Source organism: Acanthochromis polyacanthus, chromosome 1 (assembly GCF_021347895.1).
Source record: "Acanthochromis polyacanthus isolate Apoly-LR-REF ecotype Palm Island chromosome 1, KAUST_Apoly_ChrSc, whole genome shotgun sequence".
Classification (NCBI taxonomy): Eukaryota; Metazoa; Chordata; class Actinopteri; family Pomacentridae; genus Acanthochromis; species Acanthochromis polyacanthus.
The window spans coordinates 14,833,322-14,851,388 of record NC_067113.1 but is presented as its reverse complement, the minus strand read 5'-3'; the positions used below and the strand labels follow the sequence as shown (position 1 = coordinate 14,851,388).

General features: G+C 40.9%; 1 protein-coding gene across 3 annotated transcripts in view; it reads right to left on the bottom strand.

The window, feature by feature from the left end:
• LOC110950042 (connector enhancer of kinase suppressor of ras 3) overlaps positions 1-18,067 on the bottom strand; it is a 49,752-nt gene that overhangs the window by 6,490 nt on the left and 25,195 nt on the right. The window contains exons 5-16 of one of the 3 annotated variants that reach the window (XM_051951237.1): positions 16,817-16,858; positions 15,726-15,845; positions 15,460-15,519; positions 14,777-14,845; positions 14,517-14,663; positions 13,048-13,172; positions 12,269-12,456; positions 12,073-12,159; positions 10,648-10,898; positions 8,337-8,374; positions 6,699-6,741; positions 91-144 (exon numbers count right to left, since the gene is read on the bottom strand). In XM_051951237.1, coding sequence (XP_051807197.1) covers positions 91-144; positions 6,699-6,741; positions 8,337-8,374; positions 10,648-10,898; positions 12,073-12,159; positions 12,269-12,456; positions 13,048-13,172; positions 14,517-14,663; positions 14,777-14,845; positions 15,460-15,519; positions 15,726-15,845; positions 16,817-16,858 — 1,224 coding nt within the window. Of the gene's footprint in view, positions 1-90; positions 145-2,164; positions 3,307-6,698; positions 6,742-8,336; positions 8,375-9,598; positions 10,899-12,072; positions 12,160-12,268; positions 12,457-13,047; positions 13,173-14,516; positions 14,664-14,776; positions 14,846-15,459; positions 15,520-15,725; positions 15,846-16,816; positions 16,859-18,067 lie in introns of those variants that run through there. The other 2 variants (XM_022204127.2, XM_022204128.2) reach the window with 2 other exon arrangements.

The following is an 18,067-nucleotide window of genomic DNA, read 5'->3' as shown; positions in this document are numbered from 1 at the left end:
AGAGCAGGGCTTCTGTTTCAGTGGTAGCGAGAGCAAGACAACCTCTGCCTCAGTAAATGTCGCTTTAACAAAAAAAGCAGAAATACTTACAGGGTTGTAGTCGTCGGCAGCCATAGAAGGAGCCACAGATATAGGAAATGCAGCCTGTTGGAAGAAACCAGAAGAAACACTTTAGCCACAAATGAGTAGGTCTACAATATTACTATCCAAAGATAATGGGCAGAAAATGAGCACATTTTTTTCTCTAGTGTGACAAGAGGAAGTGGCGTCATGGGCAGATAGAACCGACAATGTTTCTCAATTAGTTTTGTTCTGGTTTTGCAGAATTAAAAAAAAAAAAAGACAACGGCACAAATATTGACTGAAAATGGGTAGAAAAAGCAGTGGTTCTCTTTTTGGGGAAGCTGAGGACAGAAAACTTAATTTAATGCTCATGAACAACAGCACTGACTCACTCCTTTAATGCCGCAAAGGTCAGTGTCAGCAGTTTCATTTAGTCTATGACACATATCGCAAATATCTGAAAGTATCTCACTTGACATGACTATTTTGCAAATTCACACCCCAAAAATGTTTTTAACAACAGAGAAGGGCAAACAAAGTGTGAAATATTTCCCTTTGGAATTTAACACCGTAAATAACAGTGATATTGAGAAATCTAAGTTGGCCATTATTGACTAACTTCCTCTGCACTTTTCAGTTCCCTATTTAGAAAACCACGAAAGAGAGATGGTTGACTATCACACACAATATGTTTAACGGCTTGCCGCTGTTGAAAACACCTTCATAATACTACTGTGGATGACATCAGTAAATCTGAAATATCTCCCCTATAATCTATTCTTTGTATGACCTTAACATATTGTCCTTTCAGACTTAGCACTGCACCTCCGGAAATGTAAAAACCAGGTGGTGGGCTGGTCACAGGGTCCTGAAACCAACTGCAGTTGTTCACCTTCAGTTTCTCACTACAAACACAAATCAACAAATGTCTCCAATGAACACAAGAAAGACACTACATACCTGGTTCTTTATATTTTTACCGAATGACTTCAAGTCCAAACACCTTAGCTAAGTGCCTCTGGGACTCTACAAGCACACTGACTGATGGCAATCCAGAAGCTCTTATGTGAACTAAACTTCCATGTATCAGTGTACATGTAGATGTGCGTGTTTCTGTCTTGCATAACTCAAATGCATCACAGCTTGTTTTCCGGGTGTTTGAGTTCTTTGGCAACCTGTGGGAGCTGTTCGTGATCACCGCATAAACCACAGCACAAGGCTGACTGAGAGTGTCTGTGCATGTTTAGTAACTAACTTCCCTTCTCGCAGATGTCACACAGTAAGTGTGACTTAAGCTGTGAGACCTGCACTGAACAAAAACCTATCTGCAAATTTACATGTATTCTTGACACCTTTGTAGCTTCAGACAGCTCAGTTGGTAGAAAGCTGCTAGCATGCAGTAGTTTTGTCTCTTCAGAAGAAGGAGGTAAGAAGGGAAGAAAAAACTGGTTAGATAGGATTGCAAATTTTATAAGATAAAATAACATAGGAAAAAATAGAACTTTACTAATCCCAAAGCGCCTAACAAAATCTAAAAAACAAACAAACCCAAAAACCAATGGAATAAATACAGTGCCTATGAGAAAAGCAAAAACATATAAGTATGGCACACTACCAAAAATATCAATAAGTGAACTAAAATAAGACTAGTAATAAATTAATATTGCATATAATGATGAAATCTAACAAATGAAATTGAATTATGACAGATTTTGCTCCAAATTCCAAATAAAATGTGACATGCTTGCAAAAGACAATCTAATGCTTATCTGTGCAACACAAATAACAGGGAGGAAAAAGGCTCACAAACCACAAATTGATGTAAAGACACGTGTTGACAACCAAATTGTATTACATGTTCTTTTTGAGTATTTAGGAAACGTATAATCAACTGAATAGTAAGTTGATTTTCAGAAAGAAACAATTTAATGTGGTACTTAAATACAGAAAGCAATAATAGTGTCAGCACTAGTCAGACCAGTACAGTTAGCTGCTAGCTTTTTGGTTTGGTGGTTTAGCAGCAAGAGAAAGTAAACACGGTCACCTGCGATAAAATGTAGGCCAATAGTACGACACATTTCTATTAAAACATGTACGGTACCTTCCACCATAACCTCAACGAAAGCAGTTTGGCCTGAAAGCTCCGCTTAAAGTTTGACCAAGCTTCGGGGAACATGTCAGGACCAAGACTGAGAGGAAGTCCATAATAAGGTCAACTGGTTTCAGGTGGGTTCAGATCATGTTGGTGTGTTCTCGGCCTTCAAAGAGGTACCGACCAAACCTAAGGTTAGGTGATAAAAACTGTAAAGATACATTTCTCCAATGTATGCGTTTGTTTATTGCAGCAACAAAAATGATATTTTCGGCTTATTTCTACTGTTACATTTAGACAAAATGAACAGCTTCTCTCAGAAAGCAGTTGCAGTCACCAGATGCGACTGCTAGGTGTCGCTGTTTAACTGCCTTTATGTGCGAACAACAACATCAAAAGGACACAGACTTCCTCTGTTACTGAAGCACATGGCTGATGTTACCTGGTATAACTCAACAATCTTGCGTCGTTTGACCCCAGAGCTACACTTTTGTTTGTTTGTTTTGACAGATCTCACTCTGTCATTCTAATTTTTCCTGATTTTGTCAATCATTGTGTTCCTGCTCACGTTATATCATTGTTGTCTCTTTTTTATTTATTTAAAAAAAAAAAAAAAGTACTTGGGTGAAGAGTATTTAGGCACCCAATCCTGCCTATTCAGTCTCGAGTGATGGAACTATTTATTGAGCTCATGTGTGCCATGGGGGGCAATTTAAAGTCAGCACTATGAGGGAAGCTTGGGGCAATCTGTCAGTCATTTTGCAGATGCTTGTGCTCTATTGACAACCATAATAATGCTCTTCCTCAGATCACACAGTGTTTAAAATCAGAAATACAGCTTCCAGTTTCATACTGAAATGTTTTATGGCTATCAAATGTTTATGTTCTGTTATACAAAATACTACTGAGTGTGTATGGCAATGATGCCAACTTCATGTGAATGTGGGGAAAAGCACAAATGTAACCGTTTTTGAGGCTGAGAAAGACAGTTATGCAAGAACAAAGCTCTGCCCTGTTTTTCAGAGCTCCATGATGTGTTTGGTTATGATAAATCGAAGATATATCTCTACCATATCATTTTTGATGACATAAGTGTTGTTTTTTTAGGCAGGTCAAGATAGGCCAGCATTTGCATTGCTGACATATAAACATGACATGAATAATGTTTACTCGAAATTATGGAAAACAAAAATGATTACAGAATCAGAAGTTGTTAAGTCAGCTTTTAAGTAGGTCACTAATGTGGACAATGCATGGGATAGGGTTAGTATTTGTTATTGTTTAACACAATATGGCAAAGGAACTCTTTACATATGTATTTCAGGAGACAGGTGCAAAATGACTGAGTATGCCTGCTGAAGGTCTGACACCTAAATGTTTCGAATAAGTGTATATTGAAGCTGAACGGTGTTCCATATCTATTTGAAACTGTTACACAACATGCATACTGATAGTACTTTATCTGCAATTATATGAATGCCTTTTTTAGATGTTGATAGGTACATAAATCAGCATATTTTTTGAAGAAATAAATTAATATTGAGCTATGATTGTGGTTTCTTTAAGTAGTTTAATCCTAGTAGTTGGTAATGTTGGACAAAATATGTTGTAGAAGTACATTTGTATTGCTTAGACCAAGGGTATCAAACGTGCGGGCCGTGGGACAACTTTACAGAGTGTAAAAATGACAGAGAAGACATTAACTGTAAATTGTAAATTTGTAAAACTGTAAATTTCAAATAATTTCTAGACTTTGACAAGTTGTTTTGATCATAAAGTAAAATACTAGATTGCTCAGCTCCAGATACCTGTGACTAAATGTTTTGTGCCTTGGTAGATAAACTGTGACTGGCAGCAGAAATGCATGTGTGTAAGTGATAAACTGAGGTATCATGTTGCTGAAATTGAACGTATTTTTCTTAAGAAATTTCAGGATGTAAACATAATAATTTATGTTTTATAAAAATATAATTCATTAAATGTGATCATTTTCAGAATGTACTTTTTTAAAACTAAAACAAAGGGGAAAAGTTAGAGTTGTGGTTATTTCTAGATTATTCTGCTGTGAGTTTACCGGTGCGGCCCACTGGAGATCAAACTGGGCTTCATGTGGCCCCTGGACTAAAATGAGTTTGACATCCCAGGCTGAGACAGACTGAGTTCTCCTCTTCTACACACTTGGTCTTCAAAAATCCTACTTAGTATCAGCATTTCAAATGACTGTTAAATACCTAAATGTGCACCTACTGTATAAGATTCACACATTACTAAAGTGGAGGAAGGGTTAAGGTCATGACCCAGTCAGATGAATGCTGCAGTACTTTTTTCTTCTATTGCTTTGAGAGGACCTGACAAAAACACAGACGGCTGCCTCCAAGAACAAGGAGAAAATAAGTGTTTCATGTTACAGAATCCACTCACTGCTTGGAGTAGCTGTGTCCTTGTCTATCAACACCCCTCACTGTCTCAGTGGGAAGCGAGTTTGCAGCCATAACATCACTGCTCGACTTGTATCTGCGCAGAGGCTTTGGACGTTCTGGCCTGAGTCCGTCTGTGCCATGATGGCGATAAACCAGCAGACACATTCCTGCGTTATTATAGTCTCCGTTTCATTACGACTTAAATAGACAGGGGCCTCTTCTCTTTTTCCACTTGCTATTGTGCTGCAGCGAGTGGTTTGGAGTGACTATGAAGAGACCCCCTCCCTTTAAAACTCTCTCACACTGTAGCTTCCTCTTTGCCTCCCCTCCCATTTGTCACCCTGTCTTTCTCATCCATAACAAGTAACGCCATTGTGTTACCCCTAAAATCCTTTAACATTTCAATTAAACGTGTTGAGCTAAATGGAATATTTCAACACAATTCGCACTCCTCTCATTTCTGTGATGAGGGAAAACCCCCAGCATGCCACTTTAGGTTGATTTAAAGGGGCATTCTACTGAGGCTGTGCCTCAGTGGAAGTGAGGTAATCCTGCCTGCGACTCATGTCAAAGGCCTCAAGGATTCACGGGAATGCAGATTGGTCACACCATTGTAGCGCTCAATCTCCCATCACGATCCATGCTGAGAATTGTCATGGCACTTAGTTAATAACCCCCACCCACCCAGAAACTAAATGTGTGTGTGTGTGAGGAAGAGAAATGAGAGAGGAGAGGCGGACAGAGTAGCCATTATTCAGCAGGAGAATCGTACACAGTGAAACAGGGGGAAGGGCGCAGGGCTGGAAATGATATCAGATTCAAGCTTGCTCAGTTTGGTGGTGCTGCTGGTATCTGCCTGATTGACCTGCAACTGATCACAACCTCAGTTTAGATTTTGCTCATATGGCTCCAAACACTAAAACTGAATGACAGTAAATTAAGATTGGATTTGAAATAAATACCTTTCTTCTGTGCAGCACATACATGTGAACACACACAAATAATGTAAACAGAAGCCCTTGACAGCATTCTATATCCTCTGTTCTTTATAAATGTTGGTAGAAAGGTCAAGGTTTTCTTGTTTGGTGCAACTAGTCAGAATTGCACCATAAATCTGTACAAATGTGATTTGTTCACTTGCCACCTCTGACTATGTGCCTAATCCATCTGACCTATGTGGAGGAACTGACAGTAACTCATAGCACTGTGGTGTGTGGTTTCTGTGGGCGCAAAAAAGGGCAAAGCAATCCTCAGTTTACCACTGCGCTCATTTCATTTCCACATCTGCCAAAGGTGGAAGGTGCATGATCGATTTTCCATGAACAGAACATCCAAAAAACAATACAGCGATGTTTTCAGCTGTGGAAGGCAATACTTTGACCTGAATCCCAGCGACAACGCTAATATACGGATATGTAGGAGCTACGATCTCTGCCATTTTAGTTTAGCATATTAGCATGCTAACATTTCCACACTATGCAGAGCTGAGGCTTACAACAGAATAATCAAAAAAACATTATTGATAGTACAAGATGTAAGCTAAAGGAGTCAGCAGTTACAAATTATCCCGAGGGACACATGAATGTCTGTGCAAAGCTTTGTAGTAATCTATTGCAGCATAGTTACATTTCATTTAATATCCCAAATTTCAACTTCAGCGGGGAGCTACAGGAAAAGTCAGGAGATCACTAGTCATTAAGATTAATCGTCTTGGGACACTGCAAGTTTTGCTGAGATGTTTTAATATGGAGCAACAGTGTCATCCCAAGAGATATGGCGCTAACATGACAAAAAAGTAAGAGCCTCCTGTTGCAGATTCAAGCTGACAAAGGCTTTTCACATGATGAACATGATCTGCAGGTTGCATTTCTGCATACCGGCCTGGTGATTTGTGCATGATAGAGAAAGCGTGCGTGTAGTCTTATCTGTGTGAAATGTAATGTGCCTGTAATTGAGGCTCTCCATTTCACTGCCTCTCGCCAAGGCTGAGGCCAGTGGCATTCTTCACATTGCATAGCGGACGTGGCAAACTCACACAGATGTATGCAGGTGCTGTCACAGACTGTGTCACTGCATAGACTTTATATTTTTCAGTCAGAGGGGCTGATAGTTGAGTTACTTACTGCTTGAGAGAAAGACCAGGATCGTATGTGTGGCTGATTATACCTGTGAGGAAAACGGAGACAAGCACATTCATGGATTAAAACACTCATGTCAAATCAGACTTCATAGTAAAGTTATCTGATGCGCCAAGAAGCTTTGGCTAACATCATCGTACTTTAGATCAGTCAAAAGTGTGTGTTAAAAAACTTCCAACACATACTTATTGCTTCCCAGCTTCCTTGTAACCACTTATTATCTTTATCTATGTTCCAATCCAGCTCACTTTGATTTGGCCTGAACAAAACAGTCCATGGAGACTGGTTCAGGGTTGGCATTTAGATGTTATGTCAGCGGTTCAGATAATACTTTTTGGAAACCAGCCACTGCAGCATGGCAGACGAGAAGCTTGTTCCCAATGCTCAGAATACTCAGTTTACCTCAGCTGGGCCTCACCCTACAATTTCAGGGTATGAAATTGTCTCCGGCTCCTTTTTTTTTTTTTTTAACATTTTTTGCTCTCCTCCTCCTGTAATCCATAAATCTTCACATCTTTGTCTCCTCCTTAAATTACTACTTTGCTGAGAGAGATACCGATGATTCTTTTGCGACTTGTTTATGATGGTTTTGACAAGTGACGCGGAGAGAAAACTAATGCACCATTACATTTTATGCTTTGTCATGAGAAAAACAGGTTTGCTTTCACAGACTGAATGGCCAAAATTAATGTGACACCTGATTAAATCCACTGTCAGTCAAATTCTATTTCCTGCATCAGTGCCACACACTCACAACCGCCACCAGAAATTAGTCAGCCGCTTATCTACAAGATTTACTGTAGCATCTGTCTATATCTTCTAAATGTGAGTAATGTGTTTTGATCGAGCGTGCAGTAAACCGGATGTGATGTCCATGTGTTCGGCTCTTAGAATAGAAGCGCCAGGGAGGGCGGGGGTATTGTACAAGGCATTTAGTCATCGATAGCGGTGCTAATGTGGGGAGTCACACCTCCTCAGGACCTACATCCAAGACCAGAGGAGACACTGGGGCAATAGAACAGCGATCCTCGTGTGTCGTCATATTTCGCAGTGGGATGAGGTTATTTATAGTCCCAAGACGACGCAGGATTTGTCATAACAGTGACATTTCTAAAGATTCCCAGGCACAGTCTGTGATGCAAAGGTGTCTCGAGGGCGGATGAACACATTGTTATGTGGGACATACTGGAAACTGGAGGGCCAGAGAGACAGCTATGTTTGAAAATAGCACACAAATGCTCAATTAATAAGAGCTTGAAATTGATTTAGCATTTAAAGGAATGAAAAGCCACATTGCACTGCTCAGAAAGATGGTGATAAATTGTCTGCAGAGGTTTGGTAAGGCTGTTTTACTTCACTGAATCGAACCTTCAGACATGATCTGCCGCTGCTTCTGTTTGCATCTCTGCCATGTGTATGGAATATTTTCCTGATCGTCAAAGCAGCCCACCCACTGACCCTGCACCCCGTGGCTTGTTTTAAAGAGATTCCACAGCTTGCTGACCGTCACTCCCTGCTGGAAAAGTAGACCCACCCTGCTCTTATGTTTCTCATTTGACCTACAGACTGCGTGACACTGTGTGTACAGAAATGTGTGTGTTTGTGTGTGTGAGAGGAACTCACCGGTTGAGGAAGTCACTGCTAGAGTGCCAATCAGGTCCCTGCGATACATAAAGATTGATGTGTTAACGAAAGTGTTCTGAAAGCCTCAATTTGACTGAGAAACACTAACAAATCCTCAAAGCTATTTTTTTAAATCAATGCTGCTTTTAATTTGTGATTATTTTAAAGTAGCCATGGTAATGATTTGTGTGATTATACTTGAATGTTAACTTAAACTGCAGCAACTTCTCTGGAAGGAAACTCAATTAGCTAATGTATCTTAGGTGTTTGGTAATAAAAATAAAGAGTCTCTCAAGAATAGGAAAATCAAAAGGAGAATTAAACATTCATTGCATCCATATACTGACAAAAAAATGTGATTTTTTTTTAAACAATGAGAATTTTTTCTACATGCATAAACTAGCATTTCATTCTCTTGTAACCATTTGTGATGTGCAGGCATAAAATGTTAGTGGTTAGCAAACTTATGCAGTGGGTTAAACAGAGTGCAGGTAGTATTTAGCCAGACCACAGCTTTTCAGAAAGTGCAAATTAGTGAGGACCGCAGGCGACTACAGCTCAGCAAGCTCGGGCAGAGAAAGGCGTAGGGATGAAGAAGTGACAGAGAGATAAGAAAAGAGGCTCCTCTCGATCAGTAAAAACATGCAGAGAGAAAAATGCAGGCAAAAGGAAAGAGGTGAGAGCGGTGGGTCGTTCCTGACAGCAGTCAGATCTTCATGATGAGAGGTGCTGATCCTTCTCAGGGAGACACTTCTTCAAATTAATGAAAACTGCAAAAGCCGTCAGGAATGGGAATCCTAACCTGCCGTTTGAATGTTTAAAAGGCAACATATGTGCAGGAAAAAGATCTCCTGTTGGAAAAACCGGCTTTGAACATATGGTCGCCCAGCTGGAATTTAAAGTTCATCAAAGAAGGAAGTAGTCGCATACCCATCACCATCTGAGATACAAAGGAAAGGCAACATGACGTTGGCTATCCTGTTTCGCCACATGCTTAAAAAATAGAAGCAGGGTTTGCCTCAAAGGTCAAAGCAGGTTAGAAAGACAGCAGTTTGGTTCTGAATTCAGCCCGAGAGCAGATATGAATAGCAGCCTTTCCAGTTACAAATTGTAATGGGAATTTTATGTATGTCCAATGATACTAAAACAACAACATTCTACAATGTAGTTTTCTGTAAAAATAATCATCCCACACGCTACATTATAGTTACACATTTAGGAGTCATTCCACACGCACTGGTAAAATAAAGACAATACAAAAGTTCACTGAAATGAACTGCAATTTTTAATAAAACGCTATTCAAATCTTACAAAAAGGCAGAGAAAGCAACAACAGACACTTCTTCCCTGCAGCTTCTTAAATAATACTGTCATTCTGTCTCTTGTGATCTGTGGTCTTTCCTTAGCATGAGCTAACAGATTAGACCTGTGTGTCCTAAAGAGATTGGTTCAAATACTGGCTTTCAAAGACCAGTTATTACTGTCAACCAGCTGTATGTATAGGCCCTTTTGGTGGGTAATTGCAGAGTAAACTGGAACACAGGATATAAAGTTTACTGAAGAGAGTGCATAGCTTTAAAACATGCACAAATATTTGCTAGTGACAAGATATAAACACCCTTTTACCAACCAATGCAGCATTGTCAGCTTAAGTGACCATAAAAATCTTATGCATAGCTTACAAGAGGCAACCATTGGCAAGACAGTAATGTAACTAACTGATCACAAAAATGTCAAAAGAAAACATCAAAATAAAAGCAGTTTCACTAACAAATATATGCTGTTAATTTCACTGAATTTTATTTTATGTAAATGAAAACCAAATAAGCACATAACTTAAGTGATATCAGGCAAGTTTTTTTTGGGAACTTCAGTGTCTGAAGCCTTGAGTAACGGTACCGGAGAACATCTTAACGGAAACATGATATAACTTAATATGTACAGAGAAGTCCATAAGCAGCGCACAAGGCCAAAGTGTCCTAGACCTGAACAAACGGTATCCTGTTGAGGCTGAGGCTTGTAGTCAGAGATGAGGGTAGTGGGCAGTGTTAAAGGGGCGATGACTTAATGTAGTGAGCACTACAAAAGCAGGTTTGGTTGAGGAGTAGTAGTAGTTGGTAGTAGTAGTAACACCAGGGAAATATGGAGGTTTGGGGAGAGAGGAGTGTGAGAAAGCCCGAAGCTGCCAAAAAAACAGCGGGACGTTAAATATCAAAGGCACTGAGGAAGGACACAAGACAGGGACAGGAAGCCCCGGACAAGAAGCACATCATCAGTGAGTCAATAGCTTAAGCCGCGTGATCCAACTGACCAGTAGTGAGCGTTCAGCCGATGTGCGCTTGGAGATGGGGGCTACGGGGGCCTTTTTGACGTCTTCCTGGTAGGGGATGGTGGCGCTGTTGTGGAGGTCTGAGTTGGAGTAGTAGCGGCTGCCCCGGATATGGTCGACCCGCACGAGCTGACGTTCCCCTGCGGGCCTGTAGGGTGGAGACACTGAGGGGACCTCCTCCGCTATGGTGGGGATCCGCTCATTGCTCAGGTACCTGTATAGGAGGTCTTCACCTGAAGAAGTGAGACGGTGACAAGTTAGTTTATCGTGAGTTTTAGCAGAAGAGAACACTGTGCTTGCAATAATGTAGCATGTTCAGCCACAGCTGAAGAGCAGACTGTTTGTTGAGCTGATGTGCCACAAAATGCATCTTTTTACCAGATCAAGCAAATTAAGACTGGAAGTTTTAATTTCAGAATTGTTATATTTTTTGGTTTATGAATCCAGTAGACTGTCTGTGTAGGTTCTCATTCATCCAGGTCATGGTTATCCAAAGTTTATAATCAGGTCAGAATTCTCCAAAAGAACTACTCAGCAGACTCATGCTAATGACCACCATTAGCACACAGGGACTCAGTGACATCTGTGCATTTCAACGACCCCCACCGATACTCACAACGACCAGATGAGTTTTGGTATTGGAATAATGGCCCTGAACACACCTTACAGAGGTTTAAAGGCTGAGGCAACACCAACCACCACCAGAACTGAAGAAGCCTCTTGGATGAGAGGTGAAACGTCTTCAAAGAACTTTCTTAAAGTCCAGCGGATTTATTTAAACAACTCTGAATCCAGTAGACTGTTAGAGATAAAGTCACTAAGCAACCAATAGCAGATAAGGGCAAAATAAAGCCATTAGGGTGATCAAGATACCAAAGTGGAGGCCCTATTTAATGAAAAGCAGCAATTTCCTGTATACTGATAGTTAATCTGAAATGAAAAAAGGCACTTTATGACCTATTGTGCTGCACATAACTTGCATAAAAATCTAAACAGAAGACTGGTCTGTTTTTATGGTTGCACAGCTGATATCCAACGCACATACACGCCACTTTCTCACAGTGTAGCCACTTTCTTGATTACAATAGAAGCGTAGTGTTGCAGCGGTGCATACATTAAATGTTCACAATAACCCATTGTAAGCTGTTATCCACCTGATAACATTAAACAGGTAAACACATGCCACAGCATTGTCAAACACTGGCCAAATCTCAAAATGGAATTCCAAGCTTTGTACTGAGTGTTCTAAGTTTTTAATCAGATGTGTCTATATTTTTGTACGGTAATAATACAAACCCCAGGTGTTAAAAAGCTTCCTGCAAAACTACACTTCATGTGAGGTTAATTCAATGAAAAAATACAACTTGGAATTACACAATTTTAACGTGAAAGCATGTTTGTACATACCTTTCCTTCCCTGTGCCCAGGGCTTAGCATACGGATCAGCTACTCCCACACAGGTATCTGCTGGCATGGACAGTGGCCGGGGCTTACCTTGAAAGAAAAGATTGCATTTGTATTATTTTAAGAACATATTTCCTCCTGTGTCATCTGTACCTGTCAGTGGGATATTTATAAGATAACGTAATGAGAAGGTACTGACCACGTGAAGGCTTGTGCTCTCTCATTCTGGGCTGAATCACGTTGGCTTCGATGGGGCAGCCAACGCTTAGCTTGTCATAATCTGCGATGGTGCAGCGTCTTCTGCTCTCCTGGTCCAGGAAGGAGTTGGGTGACTCAGAGCCCTTTGGTCTCTTACTAATGCTGGCGAAGGAGTCTGTTCTCACCTCTCTGCATGGAGGAACAAGTGTCCATTTGGTTATTTCAGCTCAATGAGCCATTCCACAGCATAACAGTGTAAAGTAACCCATCACGACTGGGATGATTTGTCAGCAAGAGCTGTCATTCTATTGGCCTGAGTCTAGTACAAATGAAATAAATAGAATTAGGTTGCAAACTTCTTTTTTAGAATTCAGGCCCTCCAGTATTTTTAGTGAAACGGTCATACTCTGTCATCTTCCCGGAGGTGGTAGATGAAACAGTTGTTGCATAAGGACTGTGGCGGGACTTGTGGGAGCAGAGTAGGCTGAAGACAAGCAGAACACAATGTGCAGTAGGAGGAGGAAGAGGTAAGGCGATCACGGGCCTGGGACACAGTCATTACCCACCAGCCTCAAAGGTCTGAGTCAGGAAATGTTGCAAAGGTTGACTGGGGGCGACTGGGTCTGTTGCTGTCGGGCAGCAGATGGCTTCTACTTTTCTTGATACTAGTTCTTTGAGTATTTGTGTGGCTAAATTTTCAGTACTTTAGGTTTTAGAGCTTAGCTTGATGAATTAAATTAAACCCTGTGAAACAATAACAGATGAAACAGGACAGCTTACCGTGGGGTGTATGGCACTGGAGGGGGTGGGGGGATGTACAAGTCCAGGATGGCTGGTTTCTCCTTTTTGGTTGATCCGTTGGCGGAACTGCAGGGAGACTGAGCTCTGACCAGGGAGGAATTATTCTGAAAAAAAAATACAGCACGATTACTAGTTGATGACCTCTCAATGACCACAGTATAACTCCTACTACTAGCTCACTGCATGGATAGATGTCAAAAACTAATTAAGTCATTACTTTCCGTTTCTGCCTACAGTTTGCTTTCTTCAATTCCCAAATTAAGACTAAATATGACTAGCTGGCAAATGGGAGGACTTCACCAGATGTGGTGAGACATTTAAGTGCTTGTGTGTGTCCCGGAGTATAAACCTTCTTGTTTGAGGTATGGAAAGATTGTAAGTGAACTCCAAAATAGCTTGTGAGGCATGTACTCATTTACCACAGATATGTTTCCCAACAACGTGGTGTCCTTGACTAAATGTATGACTCTCATTCCCTGCCATTCTCATTAGAGTAAAATGATACACATGTTGATACAGGCTAGTAGAAGTGATATATTAATAAAAAACTAAACATCCGATCTGGGATCTCTTGAATCAATCCCCAGCTTTCCTTCTCCAAATAGCTCCCATGTGTACAAATTATATAGTATTACAAAGCCGGTCATTTATCCTTGAGACAGGGTGGATGATTTGTTTCTGTGTTGCCGTCTGGAGCTTTTCTGTCACAGATAAACTGAGATGGTTACCTTTGATACCCCTGGCTACCTGTTAAAACAAGACGCTGGTGGACATGTTGACATTAGCCTCCTTTGTGTTGAGAGCCTCTTTGTTGTTTTGACGAGCCCACTCCTTACTGTTATCATCTCATCTTTTCTTCTCAGGCTATGAAACAGGCTACGCATGATAAGACAGTGCCAGAGCTTGAATGTTGGTAGTCTTAGTTTACAATGGGCTTAATGCCTTCCTGTCTGCTAAAAGGTGACTCAGGAGCAGAGATATGGTTAAAAGCTAAACTCTGCATAATGAGTTCACATAATGATGAATAGCAAATTGGATTACAGTCAGATAATCTTATTGGGTCTGTATTTATCAGCCGTCTTTGACCTTTATTTGAACAATGAACATTTAGAGTGGTTTCTAATGAAAGAAAAGAATGTAGGCCTAAATATATTTTCGTATCCTAATATCTTTTAATGGCAACATTTAGGCCTTTTATTCCAAAAAATAAAAATAACCAGACTCAAACACTGTAAACTGGCAGCTTTGCCTCTTTTGTTTCACATGAAAAAAAACTCCATGCAGTATTAAAATGAGACAGCAGCACTGTGAGGGTGGCTCTGCCTGAACATGCTGCTTTGGAACCAACTCCCTAAGAAGCTGATAATTGGTTGACAATAATTAGATGCACAGGTTTTTGTTGTTTTTCAAAGATGAGAAGAAAATGTGCATGCATGTGTGTATTTTACCTGAGGTACTGGGGGCTTCCAGCGCATGTTCTTAAGCGGGGCGGGAGTGAAACCTGTTGTGCCTGTGGGCCGTTTCTTTAGCAGTAGAACCACACCCTTGGGGTCCTCCCTCAGTTTGAAAACCAGGTTTTTCAGCTGCCAGCCCACCTGGTTAACAGGATGTGAACACACATGAAATCACACACTCAATCCTATATACGTTTACATTATGTACTCCATTCACCACTGTGTAAACATGTAAAATAAAGTAAAAGCCTCACCACTGTCTGCTGGTTAACCTGGATCACCTCATCGCCAGCATGGATCTTCCTCGTCAAGTCTGCAGGTGACTAAAGAATAAATATAAACAGTAAAAGTCAAGACCAGATTATAAAACTTAGCATTCACAAAGCCTTTCTGGTAAAATAATTTTTAAAAACAAACATGAAAAACACACAAAGTTCAAAATCGTGAGAAAACGCCTCTCTCTGTTTATGAATATCGGTTTCATTGTTTTTCACGTCACACAGATGTCAGGCAGGATTAACTAGTCACTATTGGTGATGATTCAGGTCCTGATTCACAATTAAGGACTGGAGGCGTTAGGAACCAACCGTGGCAGTAATGCTGTTGCATGAGTCACCGACTGGTTGTCTCAGTGTGGGGAAAAGGTAGGACATCTTTTTGTGGAGGCTGTTTGTGATGTCTATTGGTTAGTAGAGCACAGAAACAAACAATTCCCATAACGGATGAACAGTTGGTAACTCCTTCAGATATGAGAGCACCCTCATATAGTGGGAAGACAATGAAGAGGAAGATAAAGTAGAGCGTGAGAGTATTTTTTATTTTTTTTATCCAGTAGGAGAAGCTCAGTTTTAGGAGTCAATGTACCCGTAGTGACTAAATTTAATCCAGCACAGAGTGGCTAAATGTATTCTTGTGGTTTGCATATCAATGTACTTACATGCTCTGTGGTTCCAGTGATGACATGTAACCCATCATAAGTAGATTTGATGTACATTCCCTGGGTTAAAAAACAACAACAAAATCTTACTTATGGTTATGGTAAAAATACTATACTCCCAAAGGGAGACAAATGTGACATGAGGTGAGATGTGAGGGTCACAATTTGACACACATTACATGCATTCCTAGTCAGTGAAATCAAGAAGTGGATAGCAAGACTATGGTTGAACAAAGAGAGAAAAATATTCAAAAAGCATTCCTCACCAGGCCCTCGCCCGGATTGATATTGGTCAGCTGGACTTCCTCCAAACAGGCCGACTGGCTCATCAGGGGGTCAGAGGTGGTTCTCACAGTCTGATCACAGATACTGTTCAAAACCTTAGACTGCAGAGGAAAACAAAGTGCAGCAGTGAATCCATTAGGAAGCACAAGACTTTAATAAACTTCTCACTGTGCTCACAAGTGGTGTGTTAAATCCTCTAATGTCTTTTATGTCTATAAAAGCCTGAAGAGTTACTGTGTGTTTTACAGGCTAGAACTAGTCAGGTTACACTGCGACCCGTGACGTTCACAACACAGATACCTTATCCTTCATCAGTTCTTTCTTCCTGTGTACATGCCTCCGTCTGTGTATTTTTAAGTTTACTGCAAGGCTTAATGGGCTAACAGAGACCATTAGTGTGCTATTAACTGAATGTACCAGTGGACGCACAACACTGCAATCAGTCATGTGCACACACCCCTTCTTTGTCCCTTGCTTGTAAGGACAAAAACGGTAATTTGTCAACAGTAGAGGGGTCTTTTCTGTGGCACATGCATTCTGTTGTGAACCAGTGGTGTATGCTTTAAGTAGATCTGAGCTCATGGAGAAACTCACAAAAAGAGAATGATAAAAGGATGAAAATAAACAGAAATAGCACAAAATGAGAAACACAACAAGAAAAAAGTGGGTGCAAAAGGGAGAGAGCCAAAGATAAAAACAAGACAAGTGCAAGAAAAACATTTGGAAACAAAGGAATGAACAAAGACAGAACTACTGTGGCCTTCACTTTGGTTGTCTAAGAAAGAGACAAAGAGTGCTGGAGGAAATCTAGTGTTTGCCCACAGAGTCTGGAGAGTGTCAGCAGCAGGAAGCACTGATTGATGGCAGGGGCGTATTAGAGCTGCCTCCTCCGCTGGCAATCCTATAGACCTGTCTGCTCTTTTCACTCAGAAAACTGACCTTGCTGCTGAAAGCATGTCACACAATCTCTATGTAAAAAGGCATAAAGGCCCTTTCCCACTATTTAGGAACCTCCTGGGTCTTATTTAGTTTACGTTATGGGAAGCAACGAGAAGAGATACAGTCTACTTACAACTTCTAGGATCTTTTCTTCCATCTCGTAGACACTGCAGTCCTGTTGCAGAGAAGACAGTGATGACAGATTAGACTGGTGAGCAGTAAACAACAGGGAAGAGGTTATTCAATGGCTAGAGAGACAAAGTATAGGGGTTAGGTAAATACGATATAATCACAATTCCACATATAGAACTAAGAAAAATGGAGAGCACCCACAAACACACAGCTTTTAGTTTCAAATGACCTCTTTACCTAAAGTATGTGGACACTATAATTGCAAAATACCCTTTGTGGGGGAGTTTACTATACTGGAACGTAAATACCATGAGAACACTCATACAGGAAAAATGTGCAGATAACATGGTGGAAAACAGTCGGGGAAAAACACGAGTTCATGTTTAGAAGCCCCTATTCCAAATAGTGCTTTGGTTTTCTCCAAACATTTGGATGCATTGCTGCTGTTCACAGCTATAAGTGGGTGGGCTAGTGAAGCCAGAGGTCTCTGGAAGTCAAAAGAGACAAAAACTGTCATCTTGGGTGAAAAATGAAATCTGCAAAGTCAGCTGGGAAACTGTCCAGCGTCCCAATGCAGCTCTCATACAGCTGGACTTGACACAGCTGAGGCAACAGCCTCCCCTGACAACTGTGTTGTTGGTGGTGAAAGAGGCCATGGTTCGGAGGGTGGGGGTTCACAGTGAATGTGGGGGGCCCCTGCCTGTTTGTAGAATTGCCTCTATGTTGGGAATACCCCAGGGGAAGTCATCCGTCAAAACACAGGTGAAATGCTTCTGTCAAAAGCAGACAGCACAAAAAAAATCTACTTAAACAAGCCTCTTACTGCTTGAGAGCCCTCACAAGTCACAATCCTCTGTCAGTGCAAAATAAATGAAAACTGGTGTTGTGGCCCTTATAGAGTTAGTGACGTGCATAGACATGTGCCGTGTACAAAGCCAGCTCTGTTGGTCTTTGTAAATCCATTGTGCAGACGGTGAATGGGGGGGTCTCAAATTTTTCCATATTTCCAGAGCTTGCACATTCCACCGGCCTAAAGGGGAGCGTCTGTTTTCAAATGCACTTGGCTTGAAATCCTGTTGGTTTGTTTGCGTTGATAACATTTGCACGACTGTCTGTGGCTGTGAGTGATGGCTTCACATCAAAGCAGCTCTATGTTTGAAGGACGAAGCTCATTTGGTAACGTGTTGGACATGTAGCTTTGCTACATATTGCTTATTTGGGTTCAAATGGAAAGTGTAAATGTAAACACAAG